The 19,712-nt window shown below is 36.8% G+C and overlaps 1 protein-coding gene across 1 annotated transcript; it reads left to right on the forward strand.

Moving 5' to 3' along the window:
• The first annotated feature begins 2,126 nt into the window (after positions 1-2,126).
• LOC149257297 (pentatricopeptide repeat-containing protein At1g73710-like) lies at positions 2,127-13,595 on the forward strand. The gene is given in 5 exon segments (XM_089368457.1): positions 2,127-2,621; positions 2,994-4,201; positions 4,342-4,371; positions 10,844-11,382; positions 11,683-13,595. Coding segments are annotated over 5 exon segments (4,185 nt in total).
• Positions 13,596-19,712: the final 6,117 nt, after the last annotated feature.

Here is a 19,712-nt window from a genome sequence, read left to right on the forward strand (position 1 = left end):
AGCAAATAAACATGAGGTTACCCTAATGAACCTCAAGTGCCATAAGATGTCACAGTTTGATGATTTCCATAGAGACTGGATGCAGCGGATCTATGAGGTCAAAGACTCCAAGAACTTGTTGTGGAAACAGGTATACCTTGCTGCTCTACCTTCTAGATTTGTTGATTATATTAGAATGCAAGAGATTTTCCAGTTACCTTTTGAATCTTACACATGGGGTGAGATATATTCCCATATTACAAAGACATTGGTGAGTCTTTGTACCCGTTCAAAGGTGAACAAGTCATTGGAAAAATTATCAAGACTGCCAGACAAAAGTCCATCTGCAGCAAGTATGGACTCACAGTAGATGATCCTTTGGTGAGAAAAAGAAAGTCCAGAAAGAGAGCCAAAAGAGAATTTAAAGAAACTTTCTACAAGAATAAAAGAAATTATCCAAAGGACAGAAGGAGATATCTTGCAAAGGATAAAAATTAGAGGAAAAAAAAGAAGGGTTATTACAGATATCTTCCAAAGACTCACTACTACAACCCCTCTGATATTCATTTGCACTCCCACAAACAAGAAAAGTGGAATAAAATCACTTGTTGGTTGTGTGGCCAGAATGGGCATACAGCTTCCAGATGTCCTCAAGGGGAAGAATCAAAGCTAAACAAAGGAAAGAAAACAATTGTATATGCTCAGAAGTCCAAACAAGTCAAGCAAGAACATTCAGGACCTATTTTTTGTCTTAGATGCAAATCCAAGACGCATGTTACAGAAAGATGCCCAAATCTTTCCATCAGAGACATAGCCCAACAACATCAACTAGAAGAGTCTTCTCTTGATTCTTTTAGTTCTACATCAGAAGAAGAGTTGCAGGCAAATATTGGCCAGTGTTATGAATCAGATTCATCAGAATGTTCATGCTCAGATTCAGATGAGTGTGTTTGCCATGCCATATATGAAAATGATTCAGAATATTACACCAGCTCCAGTGAAGAAGAAAAGCCTAAGCCTCTGAAAGAAAAATTTCTCATGGCATCTACTGAAGAAGAAGCAGAATTGAAGATTTTGTCTCAGATCAGGGCAATGGAGGAAGGAGACATGAAGAATTGCCTGATTGAAGCTGTCACTAACCAGCTCAAAACCAAAGCTTCTAAAGAATCAGGTATAATCCTGTGTTTATTGATGCATCTTACAAAAGAAATACTAAATCATTTCAAATGCATCATCAAAAACCAGGAAGAGTAAGGTCACTTACTCTTGGAGAAGTAAGTGGTGAAATTCACCATCTTAAAGCAGAAATCTCTGCAATTAAAGCTCAGATTGTAGAAATACAAAAAGGAAAAAGAAATGCAGAAGAGAAAGAAGAAGATTCCTAGAATCCTACAGCATATCATCAAGAAATGCAAGTTGCTGAAGGAATGCAAGACCCAAATTTTGGTTTCAAAGGTATGAGGTTGTTCACCATCACCTACCAACAACACCATGTCAAGGTAAAAATCTGTATCCAAGGACAAATCTTTCACATGAATGCATTATTAGATTCTGGTGCAGATATTAACATTCTTAACATTAAGAATGTTCTAGCCAAATATTGGGTTTCAGCTGAAAGGGAAGTTGTGGGACTAGGAAACAAAAAACTCAAATATGAAATTCCTAGAGCATCATTATGTTTTGATACCCACTGTGTATATATGAAGTTTTCCATTGCAGACATCCCTGTCGATTGTATATTAGGAAATGTCTTTTTAGTTGCAGTAGAACCCCATGGCTCAGCTAAGCTGAAAGGAAGAAGAGCTGGCTATTTCATTTCAGTGCCCACATCAAAAGGCAAAAGAAAAAGAATTGAACTTCCTTATGTTTCAAGTCCAAGGATTTCAACAATGGTCCAAGCTATGCAAAAATTGGACAGAGCAGAATCTATATTGTCAGATCTCAAGGATCTGAAAGGCACACTGAGGATTGAAGAACAGCTAAAACTGCCACAAGTCAAAAGAAAAATCCAGGACCTGAAAGAAAAATTGGAGGAAACATGTTGTTCAGAAGAACCAAATGCTTTCTGGCACAGAAAATAGCATACTATCAAATTGCCTTACAAAGAAGGGTATACTGGAAAACCCTGTAAGAGCAGAGCCATCCCAATGAGCAAAGAATATAGAGAACTTTGCCAAAAAGAAATCCAGCAATTGCTTAACAGAAAATTAATCAGAGAATCCAATAGCCCCTGGAATTGCTATGGATTCTATGTGAATAAAAGAGCTGAACAGATTAGAGGTATTCCTAGACTTGTAATAAATTATAAGCCTCTAAATTCAGTTCTGGAAGATGACACCTACCCAATTCCGCACAAGGGAGATTTGATCAAGAGAATTACAGGTGCCAAGATATTTTCAAAGTTTGATTTAAAAGCAGGATTTTGGCAGGTTGCCATTGATGAAACTGATAAATTTAAGACTGCTTTTAGCATTCCAGCAGGGCATTATGAATGGAATGTCATGCCATTCTGTCTCAAAAATGATCCCTCAAAGTTTCAGAAAGTCATGGATGATATCTTCAAGCCATATTTTGACTGGCTAATTGCTTATATTGATGATGTTTTAATTTTTCCCAAAAACATTGATGACCATTTTAAACATGTAAATACTTTTATGAAATTAGTTCTGAGAAATGGACTTGTACTGAGCAAGAAGAAAATAGAAGTGTTCTAGACTTCTATAAAATTCTTGGGACACACAATTTGTAACGGGCAAATTTCTCTGCAACGACATGCCATTGAATTTGCAGACAAATTCCCAGATGTGCTTAAAGATAAGACACAGTTGCAAAGGTTTCTGGGATGCCTAAATTATGTCAGCAATTTCTACCAGGATTGTGCCAGCGACAGGAAGGTGCTCAACAAAAGGCTTGGTAACAATCCCCCTGAATGGTTAGACCTCCACACCAGGGCAGTCCAAGAAATTAAAGCCAAGGTAAAATCTTTACCTATATTGTATGTAGCTGATGACTAGGCTTTTAAGATAGTTCAATCTGATGCTAGTAATATTGGGTGGGGAGGAATCCTGAAACAAAGAATTGGCAAAGAAGAACAAGTCGTGCAATTTGCTTCAGGGGTTTGGAATTCAGCAGAACAAAACTATTCTGTTATTGAAAGAGAAGTAAAGGCAGCATGGAATTATATAAGCAAATTCGAAGTTTATCTGATAAACAAGCCTTTTCTTCTTATAACAGATGCTTCAACACTGCAGAAAGTTTTATCCAAAGATATCAAAAAAGCTGGAGAAGCAAAGTTTGCTAGATGGCAGGCACTCTTTGCAAATTTTTATTTTTCAATGGAACATATCAAAGGTAAAGATAACAGTCTTCCTGACTTTCTTAGCCGAGAATACATTGATCAAAAGGAAGCACATGTTATGATGATTATTACTGAATGGGACCAGCAGCAAAAGCAAGAAGTCTTGAGAACCATCCCAGATGATCAAGACTGGGAAACATACAAAAATAACTGGAGACCCACATGGCAACTAAGGAATACAAAAGTCCTTGATGCAAATTTGCAGCCTCACACCGACCTTCAAAACTATGTACCTGAAAGAAAATTCTACCCTAAGGGCAGAAAATGGATCCGTGATATGATATATGACAAAGCAAAAGCAGACGGCGGGACTGCTCGTCGGGTCCTAGAACAAAATTTTCATGATATTGCCGGCATTTGGTACCATGGAGGCCGCAGTATAGGAGTTTATGAAAGCTACTATTGTATCTACCGGACAAGAGATTTGTGGAATGAACCAGGGCAATTCCCTGTCCAACCATGTGCTGGGTGGCCCAGAAATGATCCCAGGGTAATTTTTCCTGACACCGTTTATGATTTTGCAGACTACAAGAAGTTATGGTGGGACTTCTTAAATTTTGATGATAAAGAGGAGACTCATTATACAAAGTTGAAATTTAGTACATTGGCAGCATCCCAACGAAATCAACAATGTCAGTGGTTTCAGAATTGGTTGACAAATTATGGAGTAAGCAAGACCGCTATGGACCCAATATATCATGAAAATTACGAAAGAAAATACTGTGATAAATGTTTTGAAAATAATATTGGGGAATGTTTTCATAGCATCTATAAGATGGTCAAAGAAATGACAGTCAAGGAGTGGGATCCATTTCATAGAATAAATTATTCACTCCAAGAGTATATGAGAGAGCATTTAGAATGGTATATCCTAACCAAAGTTCAGCATCAAATTATCCTTGGGAAACCAATGATAGTTCGCCGGATCTACACCAAAGCATGTGATGATATACTTTACAAAAGAGGCAGATTCCCTGATCTGACTGTATTTTGATTTGTACCAGTCACAAGGGCTTAATTGTGGCTATTTTCTCGTGAGCTTTGCTATTCCAAAGCATTCACTATGTAATTAGTCTTTTCTCGTGGGCTTTTAGTACAAAAAGCATCCACTGTGTAGAGAGTCATGATGTCTGTCAGATTTGCTTTAGGTACAAGAATCTACTTTACAGACAATATCTTAGCGTTACCTGAAAGCAATTATTCGGTCCATTCGAATGACTCAAATATTTGTGCGGACGTCGCTCTGATAAAGGCTAAAAAGCAATGATTCCTTTAGCTTTAAGTCTTTTCTTTGTTCCGACCAACAGTAATGTTTGTCCCCCCTCGCTTCCTATATAAAGAGGGTAAGGCTCATTTGTTTGGCATCGGGGTTTAGAGAGTCCAAGAGTCTTGTGTGAGTTTGGTGAGTTTTCAGAGTCGAGTGTATTTCCTGCTCTGCATTTGCGGACCTAAGGGTCTGATCTGCTTGCACCACGAAAGATTCACTCAAGTCCTTAGGTGGTTTGGAAGCCTGCGCATCAATGTGCTCGGCACTGGTGAGAACCTAAAGTGGCTGAACCATTAGAAGAGTCTTTCAGTTTGTAAATGTCTGTTAAAGATTTCTGAGGCAGAGTCTGTCTATCACCAGGTAGCCTCCGGTAATACTTGTTCTTTTTGAACAGTAGAAAGTCCAGTAAAAGCGACGACAGTCAATATCTGTAAAGAAATTCTCTCTCTGTAATACTCTGAGTTTCTGCAATAAAACGAGTACACCATATTTCTGCAATCGAGTATCTCTGTGATTTTAAAAAGTCTACTGTGATAGTAGTTCTGTTGAGCTTTCGTCCGAAGTTCGCAAGAAGTTCGCCAAAGGATCGAAGGCACACCAAGGCTGTTGTAAGGCGTGGAAGCCGTTGTGTAAGCCGAAAGCGTGTGAAAGATCTGAGTAGGTTCACCACTGGTTAACCAAGAGTTGGCCATCAACACTAACAGAGAGGCACAACAAATTGCAAGCTCGTGACAGGAGCCCCTGCACAAAATTGTCCATGCATAAATTTTAAAAGATTGGTCTTTTCATATATATATATATATATATATATATATATATATAACCAATGACAAGATTTCAAATAGGTACAGATAGCACGCGGCACGTTCCCTGTGTATAAAAACAATGACAAGATTTCAAATAGGTACAAATAGCACGCAGCACGTTCCCTGTGCATATAACCAATGACAAAATTTCAAATAGTTACAGACAACAGCTACAAGTTCCGTGTCAAATGCCGACAAAGAGATACATATAATTTTGAAAATATTGAATATATATTTAAGACCAGTGGTAAGGCAAGATCGACCATAACCATTATTGCATAAGGTAAGTCAATGACAAGCTTTGAATCTCCTAGAACTTGAATTTATTTTAGAACAATGTTTTGGGCTTTAAACAGAGGAATCCACATAGAAGCAAATTATATCTTCAAGTTAAATCCCACACAAGACAATATCCCAACAATTGAAAATGTGAATGAGAAAGATGGAGGATGGCTCCAACACCATATCATAGAAAATGTCCTTGACTTGTTTTATCAAAGAATCTCTAACGAATCCTAGTTTCTAATGAGGGAGAACCAACATTTTAAGTTTTTCCTATTTTGATTCTATTATGTATTTCTTGGAAACCTTTTCATTTAACTGGGAAACAACTCAACTGGAATATGCTTATACCATAAAACCAATAAATTTCCTTCCCACTAAATGAAGTAGACAAATAAGATAGAGGGAGCCTTAAAACAACACAATGAGACTTCTTATATGCATGTGCAAAGACATACTTCCATTCTCAAACCATCTCACCTTATCAAAAAAGAAAACTTTGATTTCAAAGTTAACCAAACCTGCATAGAGAAAAGGCATGAAATAAAAAAGTAGTAATTTGTTTCAGAATTGTGTTGACATAGAGCACACCATCTCACACCTGTCCTTCCCATTTTTGTTAAATTGTCCCAAGTTAAGATATTTTCAGATATCTCTAACCACATCAAAATATTTTCCTTTACTAGAGAGTGGAACTTCCACATATGTTCCCACCACCAGATGTGATCAACCCCAAATCCTGTGAAGCCTTGGAACCTAACTTAGTTGTGAATGCTCCATTTGTTGGGTTTTTAGTCCAACTCGGTGCGGCCTCTAAATTTGGATCCAATCGAATGAAGGAAGAGATAGGAAGTCCACATACATGTCAAAATAATTTTCTTGGTCATTCTCAAGTCCTATTTGATTCATAAGCAACCACTTAGCATGGCCCAGTGACACAACATCCAGAGATTTTACATCCCATAGATTGTAATAACATTTTGTGTGTAACTTAGTAAACATATTTTGGAAAAGTATGTAAGAATTTCTTATGCCCACCCAAGGGTCCTCATCTACATGAACATGTTTACCATTCCCTATTCGCAAATGGGTCTATGATCCAATGAGGGGAAATAATCCACAAATGCCTTCCAAACACATGACCTAATTTTTGAATGTTTTTGGGAAGACAAAACCACTCTACTATTGAAAGATATCCCAAATATTCGGATTTCAAATGTATATAACCCCATAAAGAGTTGATAAAAGTTAGTCTCCATAAGATTTTTGCTACTAGAGCTTTGTTAAGGAATATGTTTTTTAATCCCCAACCTCCTAGGAATTTGGTTGTGGAATTCGAGACAATTTCACCAAAGCAATACCTTCAGAATTTATGTTACATGACCATTGGAATGTGAAACATACTTTTCGATTCTTTTTTAGGATGCCAATTGCCACTTTAACAATCAATATCCAATATACAAAGATCATTTCTAGGACCACTTTAATCAATATCAGCTTGCAACACCTGGACAACCACCTATTGGACCAAAGGATCCAATCTTTAACATGATAGGAGTTAGGCTTCAGAAAGAAACCCAAATATTTTATTCCATCGTCAATCTCTTTTTTATCCATCTGTAAGGTCAAATCCAAAGTTGCACCCAAATCTTCACTTGGAAAGAGAAAGTGTGCACAACATTTATTCGTATTTATTTCCATCCTTATGGCCAGGCAATAGAGATCCAAAATTCTTTTTAACACTGAAAATTCTTGATAAGATCCAACAACAAACAAGAGCACATCCTCCATAAACAATAGGTGTGTTGGGACCTTTGAGGGAGAATTGAAACCTCCTTATGGCACCTTTTTGTTTTTCATCCAACATCATCTTAGTCATATCTTCGTCCACTAGTAGAAATAGGAGCAGAGTTAGAGGACACCCCTGTCTTAGACCATGGAGAAACAAAATAATCGTGACATGGAACCATTGATCAAAACAACAGATGTAGTAGTTGATATATAGTCCTTGGTCCAATTTACCATCAAAGGCCTCATTCCCAATTGAAGTAATGCTATGCATATAAAAACACACCGAACCTTGTTGTAAGCCCTCAAATTGAATGCATGGTTTCCAAGGCCAATGATACAACATCATAAATTTGTGTTTGAAATAAGAATCCAAGTTGTTCCTTGAAATGAATTAACTAAACATTGGTTTAATTCTTTTGGCTATTATCTTTGATATTAGCTTATATATTACATCGCAATAGGAAATGGGATGAAAATCCTCAAAAGATGAGGCATCTTGCTTTTTGGGAATAAGGCCAAACGAGTTGAATTGAAAGCTTCGAGCATCCTGCCATAACTCTGAGATTCACAAACACCTTACACAGGTCATCCTTATCAATTCATAATTTTTTTTGGAGAATTCCATCATTAGGCCATTTGGTACTAAAAAAATTTCCTTCTACATATTTACTCCTTAGTAATCCCTTTGGATAGATCATGATTAATCTCGTTTATAAAAAAATCATGTAATAGATCTAAGACTTATTGGACATCCACAAGAACTCTAAGAAAAAAGTGAAGAAATAATCATTGCGTGCACAAAGGACGAGAACTATGCACCCTCCCTAGTTATAATCTTACAACTAGTGTTGATGTTCCTACAATAGCTTGTAAAATTATGGAAGAACTTAGTGTTGTTGTCACCTTCTGCTATTTATAGGTACTATCTTTTTAATCAACACAAATTCTCTTCTTTAGCCAAGTGATCTTTCCTCTTTTCTAGAAGTTTAGAAAAGGATGACTCCTCCAATTTTGTTAAAGGCACTAATACATATCTCACCAAATTATCCTTTAACTTTTCCTTGGTATCCAACGGTAGTTCTTGATACTTTATTTTGAGTCCATATTTCAAGAGATGACTCAGTCATACCACAATATTCACCCACCACCACTTTTTTCATAAAATTAGGGATGTCTACTAAATGGATGTCTTCCATGATCACCATTTGCATGCAACCTCGTTTCCTCCTTATGTAACTAGACTTTAGGGAGGGTGATTGAGAGCTCCTATAGAGTCATTTTCTACTCTTTCTTTTGTTGTTTCTATGATAGTTGAGGGAGGAAGTGGAAAATTTAGGTGAAGGGATGGACATTCCTCCAATGACACATTCATTGTGATAGGACATGCCGCATGACTACGGGCCAAGCTATGCGAAGGATCATTCTTGCATTGTTCCATTGTATGGATAAACAAAAAACTATAAGGATGCAAGGCCTGATGTGGCGGTGATTGCCTGACCATTGTAATGAATTTTTCATCGGTTAGGAATATCATCACCAAGGGGACAATATCCTCCCTGTAAAGCAGCAAATCACCATGCATGATTGTGGAAAACCAACAATTTTAATGCATTCAAGGTATTGGGCTTTCTGCGAAGTGGAGGAACCATGTGATCCCTAATCAGTTGGACCATGTCGAGCAACTAAACACTGAGAACCACATTAACACTCAGCTAGCCAGAATGTGTTTAGTGGAAAATCTATGCATGCCCTACGAACCCTACAGAAACCCTACTTACTCTTATGGAAACCATCCATCTCATTAGCGCCACACTATTCCATAAAAATAACAATTCCATTTGCGTACATGAAGAGGATGATAAATAGTCCCACTATGAAGTTTGTGCCTACACAACTTACTTCCTATAGTAAATCTTCTAATTTGTCTATATAAATACCAAAAAAATAAAAGAAAAAGCATATCATTATCTAACCTTATATCATAATTAATTCCCAATGAACTATCTTGCTTTTAGATTTGGTAATGTCCATGTCATTTTTTATAATTAATATTTTATATTGTTTTTACTTTTAAATTAGTATAAAATATTTTTATTGTATGAGATAACTCATACATAATTACGCCGTAAGGCGTTCCCCTCTGAAATCAACTTTTCTTTGAGGTTACGTGTCCATTCGTGAGCCCTTGATTTAGTTGTTAGACGATTAAAATTTTTTGAGCCATCGGATTGATTCCACCAGTACTAAACGTTATAAGAATCACAACTGGCAGATCTCCATTGTTGAGTTGAGAGTTTGGAAACAATTCATAGAAGACGGTTCAGCTATCGGGACTCTGTAATGTCGACCAAAGCTGCGGCTTCGCCACAACATCAACTGCTTCCTTCCCCGGCACTTGCTCGAATGTATCGGTCCCAATATTGCTCAAGTCCCGCAAACGCAGAGGTTTCAGGTTCAATTTTCTGCGATTTCAATCCTTGCAATCCACGGCTGTTTCGAAGGACCTTTCGACGCAAGCGGGGAACGGATTCCTAGAGCCGAATGTTGTTGAGCACAATGTGGTTCGTCTGGGGTTGCCGAGCAAGGGTCGAATGGCCACCGATACACTTGATCTACTAAAGGTATTTACATATTTGTTTTCTTTTCCTGTTCTTTGTAGAGATGGCCGATAAATTAGGGCCTTTTGAGTACATTTTTAGATTGATGTATTAACAGTATTTGCAAAATCCAGGTAATAAGAAATAGTTTATTGCTATGAACACAACTTTACGTTGAATATTGTCCATTCATTAGTTTTGTCCCAGTGGCGTATATACACATTTCTATATGTTTTCCAGCTTACACAAGGGATCCTTGTTCGGCTTTCTAGTATATATGTTTTCTTCACCAATAATCCATTCAAATTATATAGATATGCGTATGCAGCATTTTAATTTCAAATTATATGGATGTGTATGTACTATTTTAATTTAGAGCCCTACACGCTGCCAATCAACTTCACAGCACTACAGCCTCATCCCGCCAGGATACGATTCAGGCTGCGCAGGAGGTTTCCTTGTTACGAGTTTCCGTAATCTATTATTATTTCATTCATTTTTTGCCTTTGCCTATTAAAAAGAAGAAATGCTAGCGCAGTCATTAGTAGACATCCCTTCTTCTTTGGCCCTAAACACAGGATATGTTTATCTTTATCCTTATTGCAATACACATCCCAGGAGGGCTAAGAGGAAACAGAAATACAAGCAACATTTTCAATCTGTTCATGTTTCTCCAGGTACGGAAGGCCATCGTTATCCACCAAAAGAGTCTCACAAGAGCACACTAGTAAAGTCAAGTTCCGGGTGCAGAAATGTAACAAAGAAAAAGCTCACACAAATCGTATGGTGGGTGTATCCCAGCCATTTTGCAAGCTTTGGATTCTACAGAGAACATTGACGAAGCGCTTGAACCTTGGGAAGCAAACCTCAGTGCAAAAGAGCGAAGCATTATCCTAAAGGAGCAGTGGGACTGGGAAAGAGCAGTTCAGATTTTTAAGTGGTTTCAGAAGAAAGAGTGCTATGAAGTTAATGTTATTCACTATAATATCCTGCTTAGAATTCTAGGAAGAGCACAGAAATGGGATCAACTGAAAATTTTTTGGGAAGAAATGGTTAAAGACAAGGTCTTGCCTACCGCCACTACCTATGGTACTCTTATAGATGTGTATGGGAAAGCTAGTCTCAAAGAAGAGGCTCTTCTCTGGCTGGATCGCATGATATCACAAGGTCTCTGGCCAGATTAGGTCATTGTGAATACGGTAGTCCATATTTTGAAGAAGGCAAGGGAATCTGAGAAAGTTGAACAGTTCTTCAGGGATTGGTCTTCTGGGAAAATCTTTCTAGGAAATACTACAAATGTTTGTTCATCTAAATCAGAGCCTGATCGACAGCGACAGAAGGATTTCTTCTATATTAGTCGTCGTTGTGAAGTAAAAAATCATTTTGAGGACCCAGTGGGTAAAAGGGACTGCTCTCCAAATAATTTTCCTGAAGGAGTGCTCATTAAAGGGTTATTAGATGATAAGTGAATGGATCCTTGCAGAGAGAATGATCAAGTTCAGAGGCCAGGTAGTTCTTACATGTATAATACATTAATTGATACATATGGGAAGGCAGGCTGCCTAAAAGAAGCTTCCAAGTTATTTTCTGAGATGTTAAAAGAAGGAATAAGCCCAAATGTTGTAACATTCAATACCATGATTCACATCTGTGGATCTTATGGATATCTTGACGAAGCAGATGCCCTTATGGTGAAAATGGAAGAGCTTCATTGCTTGCCTGACACAAGGACGTACAACACTCTTATAGCATTGCATGCTCAAAATGACAATATTGATAAAGCATTTTGTTACTTCACAAAGATGAAGGAAGCAGGGCTCGTTCCTGATACTGTGGGTTGTCGAACTATTTTATATGCATTTTGTATTAGACACATGTTCAGTGAAGTAGAAGTTGTTGTCAGGGAGATGGGTGGATTGGGCATTCATGTGGATGAGTACTCTGAATTAGCTGTTATTAGGATGTATATAGATCTGGGGATGCTTGAGAAAGCATGGGCATGGTTTGAAAGGTTCCATCTTGGTGGAGGAGTGAGCTGTGAATGCTATGCTGCCAATATTGATGCATATGGGGAACAGGGTTATTGGTTAGAAGCTGAAAAGGTGTTTAAGTGCAGTCAAGAAAGAGGCAAGGGTCAAAATGTATTAGAATTTAATGTCATGACCAAGGCCTATGGGATTGCAAAAGTCCATGACAAGGTTCTGAAGTTGTTTGAAAGAATGGAAGTTCAAGGGGTTTTGCCTGACAGATGTACATATGCTTCTGTCATTCAGACATTTGCAAGTTTAGGACTTCTAGATGAATCAAAAAACTTTATTACCAAAAAGCAGGAAGCAGGGTTTGTGCCTAACTGTTCATCATTTTGTGTTGTTATTGCCGCCTATGGAAGATTGGGTCGAGCTGCAGAGGCAGAGAAGATGTTTGAAAAGATGGTTAACGCAGGTGTGGAGCCAGATGTTTTTGTTTATGGTGCCTTGATAAATGCATTTGCCGAAGCTGGATGTGTGGAAGAAGCTGTACGTTACTTTCAAATAATGCAAAATGCTAGTTTTGCAGGGAACTCTGTGGTGTATAGTTCTTTTATTAAGGTTTATAGTAAACGTGGTTTTTTGAAGGAAGCACAAGAAACGTACAAACGCATACAGAAATTGGGTGTTGAGCCAGATGCCTTTATATCAGGCTGTATGCTTGACCTTGATGCTCGCACTGATATGGTGACTGAAGCACAAGAAGTATTCAAAGTCTTGAAGGAAAAGCAGCAGGCAAATGAATTTTCTTTTTCCATGATGTTGTCCTTATACAAAAAGAATGGAAGGCTTAATGAAGCCACTAAAATTGCAAAGGAAATGTTAGAATCGGGATTTCTTACTAACGTTCTTTCTTTTAATAGTGTCATTAGCCTATTCATTGCAGATGGAAGATTGAGAGAGGCTGCTGAATTTTTTCATCAAATGTTAAAACTAAAGGCTTCACCCAATGAGAATACACACAAAACACTGGGCATTCTTCTGAAGAGAGGAGGCATTCCAAGGGAGGCAGTAGAGTAGCTCGATGTTGCACGTAAAAGTGGGCTTCCACATGGTATTCAGGCCTTGAGAATGACAATCTTTTCTGCAGTGGGGATGCATGCTGAAGCTTTGGAAGCTTGTGATGAACTGAGAGCTTCTGGATTGGATTTTGAAGTGTCTTCTTACAATGCTGTTATATATGCACTTGGTAGTGCTGGGAGGATTAATGAAGCTTACAACATGTTCATGATCATGCAAGCCAAAGGTCTTGAACCAGATACAATTACTTATGCAAGTATGACAATTAGCTATGGGAAGCTAGGGTTGGTAGACGGTGTTAGGAGAATGTTTTACAAAATGAAACAGAAGGGTTTTCAGCCAAACAAATTCACATTCAAGGCAGTTATAGATGCCTATAAAAGTGCTGGGAAGTTTGCTTTAGCCAGATTTGTTACCCAAGAGAGGGAGTTCATGCATCAATTGCAAGATCATGGTCACATTATATAAGATTATGCAGATCTGGTTTCGAGCTCCATTTCATGTGCAAAGCTTTTAAAAGGAAGCTGGCATATCATGTACTCATGCTGTTGTGTCTTTTAACATTTTGTAAAATTGTAATAGGTTTTTTTTTTTGGGAAATTTAAATCTATGCTCCTTGTATAGAGAAATTGTGGATAAAAGGGTACTAGTAGTTCTTTTAGTGTATAACAAAAATGCAAATAAAAAGACATTGGTCATTCCCTCCTCCAATATAAATTAAGGCTTTGAAAACAGAGGAACATTTGCACATCTTATCTTGATATAGATAGTGTTCCAGTGTTAAATATCTGCTAACTGATCTGATTGCAGGTTGCAGAGATTAAGGATCAAGATACAGTGTGTTATGTCAAAAACAGTGCAACTCTTGTTGGTCCATTGTTTAGAATGCATGCCACTCAAGTTCATATTGATCTTCCGACACTGAGTGATACAGATAAGCACGTAAGTAATTGCAAGCATGGATATTACTGTGTTAGTTGCCAATATAGTTATAATCTTTTTAGACAGAGGGTCCATGGTCATGACTGACTGGAATTGTTTTAATGCTGCAATTTCATTTTTAGCACATAGAACTACAATTGGGTAATGTCGAATGGTTTAGTTTTTTGTTGCAGTTTATGGGTAAAAATTCACTATTTTTTCTAGGTTTTCAAGTCAAATATTAATGAATACTGGCCAGGGAAGAGTCATCAATGAAGATTTCGAAAATGTAAGAGTTACCTAAATATGGGTTGAGAAAAATGGTCTATGTGAAGCCCAATTGGTGTAGAATTTATGCCAATATTAAGCACGTACAAATCTTGTAGGTTGCATGGGCATAGATTCTCACTGATTTCAGAGATTATTCTTTTCCCTTTGGCATTATTTTCCATTCACACAGTTTTCTTTGCTTTGTTTGGTTGTGTGTTGTTCATGAAATTGTGTTTTGCAGTCAGCAAAAGTCTTAAAAGTTGTCTATCAACTGGAAAACATATCAGAAGCAAACTGTGACATCATTCACAGAAATAAATAGCGAACAGATCATATATCCAACATTAACTTATCAAGAAATAAGATTCAGAACATATACAGTTTCCACAGAAATGGCAGTACTCTTCTATTGCTTTGCTTCAAGGATAGGGCATTGTTTCAAAGAATATCCCTAATGAAATCCATTGAATTAATATATGAATTTAGGGTATCATGGTTCAGAACAACATAATGTTCAAATGTGAAGCCAATGAAATTATATAAGATTGCCCTGCTCCTTTCTTGCTAATTTTCCACCATTCCTTCAAATTTTTTAGTGGCATGTTTATTTCTCAAGTTAATGAAGCTGCCATATTACTCTGCAAATTGTTTTAGCAGATATGGATAATTTAGGCCTTATGATTTATAAGTCAAAGTTATTTTCACATAAAAAAATCGTTGTTGATATGGCACTGGTTGTCTTCCTTCCCTTTTGTTCTAATGTCTTCTATCTCAATTTGAAAGTCTTCCTTGATTGAAAGAGTTGTGGATACATCTGATACCTGACAATCATTCAGTTCAATATTTGATGGCCTTGAAGCTCCTAAACCCCATTTCATGTTGTTCTTGCCTGTACAATAAAAATGGTCCCATACCAGTCACTATTTCTTTGACAACGGCAGTGTAAACACAAGAAGTAGCATAGAGAAAATGACTTAAATTCAAGATATTAAAAGGAATGAATGCAAGGTTTTAGAGACAATTCAGATCGATCCAAAGAAAGATGCAGGAAAATGTAATATTTTATGTTGTTGGAAAAATGACTCTTGAGTTTTCATAGAAATTGGATTGATCAGACACTGATGTCTAATCCTCAAGTAGACCAGTTTCATCTCTGGCTCACGGTGAGACATGTGAAAATTAATATTATGAAGTTACCACCTACTATACAATTTCTAATTATTTTGGCCTCCTAGGTTTACATATATTCCCTCTATATATTTGTTTCAATTCAATATTCGATGGCCTTGAAGCTCCTAAACCCAATTTCATGTTGTTCTTGCCTGTACAATAAAAATGGTCCCATACCAGTCACTATTTCTTTGACAACGGCAGTGTAAACACATGAAGGAGCATAGAGAAAATGTCTTAAATTCAAGATATTAAAAGGAATGAATGCAAGGTTTTAGAGACAATTCAGATCGATCCAAAGAAAGATGCAGGAAAATGTAATATTTTCAAAGGAAAATGGATCATGGCCCAAAAGGGCCTTTATACAGAGACAAGACCTATCATATATTCAATGGATAGCTGCTCTGACATGGAATACTTGTAACAGAGATGGAAACCAAATGGTTGCACCCTGCCTTATTTCAATTTTAACATCATTCTTAGAATTCATAAGAAGTTGTGCACTTTTGTGCACAATTCTGCAGCACAACAATTATTTGATAGAATGCCTGAAAGAGATGTGGTGTCATGGACTAATCTTGTAAAGGGATATGGTCAGACTGAGTTGGAAAAGGTTATAAGATATTTTACAATCTTAAGCCCAATGCATGCCTTCTCATATAACAATCACATTGTCTAAGATAAATCAGTTTGTCAGATAAATTTTGTATCTTTTGGGTGAATTATGTTAGGGCAGATAGAATCTACCATGCATAGCTTCTCTTGAAATCTTCTACACGCAACCTTAAATAACTATGCTCTTCTGACATTGTTTTTGTGAATATCCTAGCAAAGGAACATTTGCACATCTTATCTTGATATAGATAGAGTTCCAGTGTTAAATATCTGCTAATTGATCTGATTGCAGGTTGCAGAGATTAAGGATCAAGATATAGTGTGTTGTGTCAAAAACAATGCAACTCTTGTTGGTCCATTGTTTAGAATGCATGCCACTCAAGTTCATATTGATCTTCCGACACTTAGTGATACAGATAAGCACATAAGTAATTGCAAGCATGGATATTACTGTGTTAGTTGCCAATATAGTTATAATTCCTTTAGACAGAGGGTCCATGGTCATGACTGACTAGAATTGTTTTAATGCTGCAATTTCATTTTTAGCACATAGAACTGCAATTGGGTAATGTCGAATGGTTTAGTTTTTTGTTGCAGTTGATGGGTCAAAATTCACTGTTTTTTTCTAGTTTTCAAGTCAGATATTAATGAACACTGGCCAGGGAAGAGTCATCAATGAAGATTTTGGAAATGTAAGAGTTACCTAAATATGGGTTGAGAAAAATGGTCTATGTGAAGCCCAATTGATGTAGAATTTATGCCAATATTAAGAACGTACAAATCTTGTAGGTTGCATGGGCATAGATTCTCACTGATTTCAGAGATTATTCTTTTCCCTTTGGAATTATTTGCCATTTACACAGTTTGCTTTGTTTGGTTGTGTGTTGTTCATGAAATTGTGTTTTGCAGTCAGCAAAAGTCTTGAAAGTTGTCTATCAACTGGAAAAAATATCAGAAGCAAACTATGACAGCATTTACAGAAATAAATAGCCAACAAATCATATATCCGACATTAACTTATCAAGAAAGAAGGTTCATAACATATACTGTTTCCACAGAAATGGCAGTACTCTTCTATTACTTTGCTTCAAGGATAGGGCATTGTTTCAAATAATATCCCTAATGAAATCCATTGAATTAATATATGAAATTTGAATTTAGGGTATCATGGTTCAGAACAACATAATGTTCAAATGTGAAGCCAATGAAATTATATAAGATTACCCTGCTCCTTTCTTCCTTATTTTCCACCGTTCTTTTAATTTTTCAGTGGCATGTTTATTTCCCAAGTTAATGAAGCTGCCATATTACTCTGCAAATTGTTTTAGCAGATATGGATAATTTAGGCCTTATGATTTGTAAGTCAAAGTTATTTTCACATAAAAAAATCGTTGTGGATATGGCACTGGTTATCTTCCTTCCCTTTTGTTCTAATGTCTTCTCTCTCAATTTGACAGTCTTCCTTGATTGAAAGAGTTGTGGGTACATCTGATCCCTGAAAATCATTCAGTTCAATATTTGATGGCCTTGAAGCTCCTAAACCCAATTTCATGTTGTTCTTGCCTGTACAATAAAAATGGTCCCATACCAGTCACTATTTCTTTGAAAACGGCAATGTAAACACAAGAAGTAGCATAGAGAAAATGACTTAAATTCAAGATATTAAAAGGAATGAATGCAAGGTTTTAGAGACAATTCAGATCGATCCAAATAAAGATGCAGGAAAATGTAATATTTTATGTTGTTGGAAAAATGACTCTTGAGTTTTCATAGAAATTGGATTGATCAGACACTGATGTCTAATCCTCAAGTATACCAGTTTCGTCTCTAGCTCACAGTGAGACATGTGAAAATTAATATTATGAAGCTACCACCTACTATACAATTTCTAATGATTTTGGCCTCCTAGGTTTACATATATTCCCTCTATATATTTGTGTTACCCAAATTGGGTAGCCCTGCACAAATTTTCTTCTCCTGCAATTTTACCCATGTTCGAGAGATCTTTCAATCTTTGTTGCAACCCTTATGTAACTTTAAGACTCTTGTAGATCATCTGTGTACTTGCTTGAACTCTGTACTTTTGAACAATGACTTTTGTATGATTTTGTAGAAAGTTAAGATCCTGATGAACACTTGGATATGTTATTTTCTCTTATTGATAAAGGAAAGTGTTTGATGAAAATGGGGGTTTCATGCTAAGTCAGTCCCTCTATCTTCAGGTAGACAGAGTATTTGCTCAATAATGTGTAAAGCTTCCCTTGTTTCAAAATCAGAAGTCAACATGAAGGCATTGTCCATTCCTTTAATTTTTCAGTGGCATGTTTATTTCCCAAGTTAATGAAGCTGCCATATTACTCTGCAAATTGTTTTAGCAGATATGGATAATTTAGGCCTTATGATTTGTAAGTCAAAGTTATTTTCACATAAAGAAATCGTTGTTGATATGGCACTGGTTGTCTTCCTTCCCTTTTGTTCTAATGTCTTCTCTCTCAATTTGACAGTCTTCCTTGATTGAAAGAGTTGTGGGTACATATGATCCCTGACGATCATTCAGTTCAATATTTGATGGCCTTGAAGCTCCTAAACCCAATTTCATGTTGTTCTTGCCTGTACAATAAAAATGGTTCCATACCAGTCACTATTTCTTTGACAATGGCAGTGTAAACACAAGAAGTAGCATAGAGAAAATGTCTTAAATTCAAGATATTAAAAGGAATGAATGCAAGGTTTTAGAGACAATTCAGATCGATCCAAAGAAAGATGCAGGAAAATGTAATATTTTCAAAGGAAAATGGATCATGGCCCAAAAGGGCCTCTATATAGAGGCAAGACCTATCATATATTCAATGGATAGCTGCTCTGACATGGAATACTTGTAACAGAGATGGAAACCAAATGGTTGCGCCCTGCCTTGTTTCAATTTTAACATCATTCTTAGAATTCGTAAGAATTTGTGCACTTTTGTGCACAATTCTGCAGCACAACAATTATTCGATAGAATGTCTGAAAGAGATGTGGTGTCATGGACTAATCTTGTAAAGGGATATGGTCAGACTGAGTTGGAAAAGGTTATAAGATATTTTACAATCTTAAGCCCAATGCATGCCTTCTCATATAACAATCACATTGTCTAAGATAATTCAGTTTGTCAGATAAATTTTGTATCTTTTGGGTGAATTATGTTAGGGCAGGTAGAATCTGCCATGCATAGCTTCTCTTGAAATCTTATACACGCAGCCTTAAATAACTATGCTCTTCTGACACTGTTTTTGTGAATATCCTAGCAGAGGAACATTTGCACATCTTATCTTGATATATATAGAGTTCCAGTGTTAAATATCTGCTAACTGATCTGATTGCAGGTTGCAGAGATTAAGGATCAAGATATAGTGTGTCGTGTCAAAAACAGTGCAACTCTTGTTGGTCCATTGTTTAGAATGCATGCCACTCAAGTTCATGTTGATCTTCTGACACTGAGTGATACAGATAAACACGTAAGTAATTGCAAGCATGGATATTACTGTGTTAGTTGCCAATATAGTTATAATTTTTTTAGACAGAGGGTCCATGGTCATGACTGACTGGAATTGTTTTAATGCTGCAATT

Source organism: Pinus tabuliformis, chromosome 6, assembly GCF_031772625.1.
Source record: "Pinus tabuliformis cultivar Carrire ecotype Pingquan chromosome 6, CPIR1, whole genome shotgun sequence".
NCBI classification, from domain to species: Eukaryota; Viridiplantae; Streptophyta; class Pinopsida; order Pinales; family Pinaceae; genus Pinus; species Pinus tabuliformis.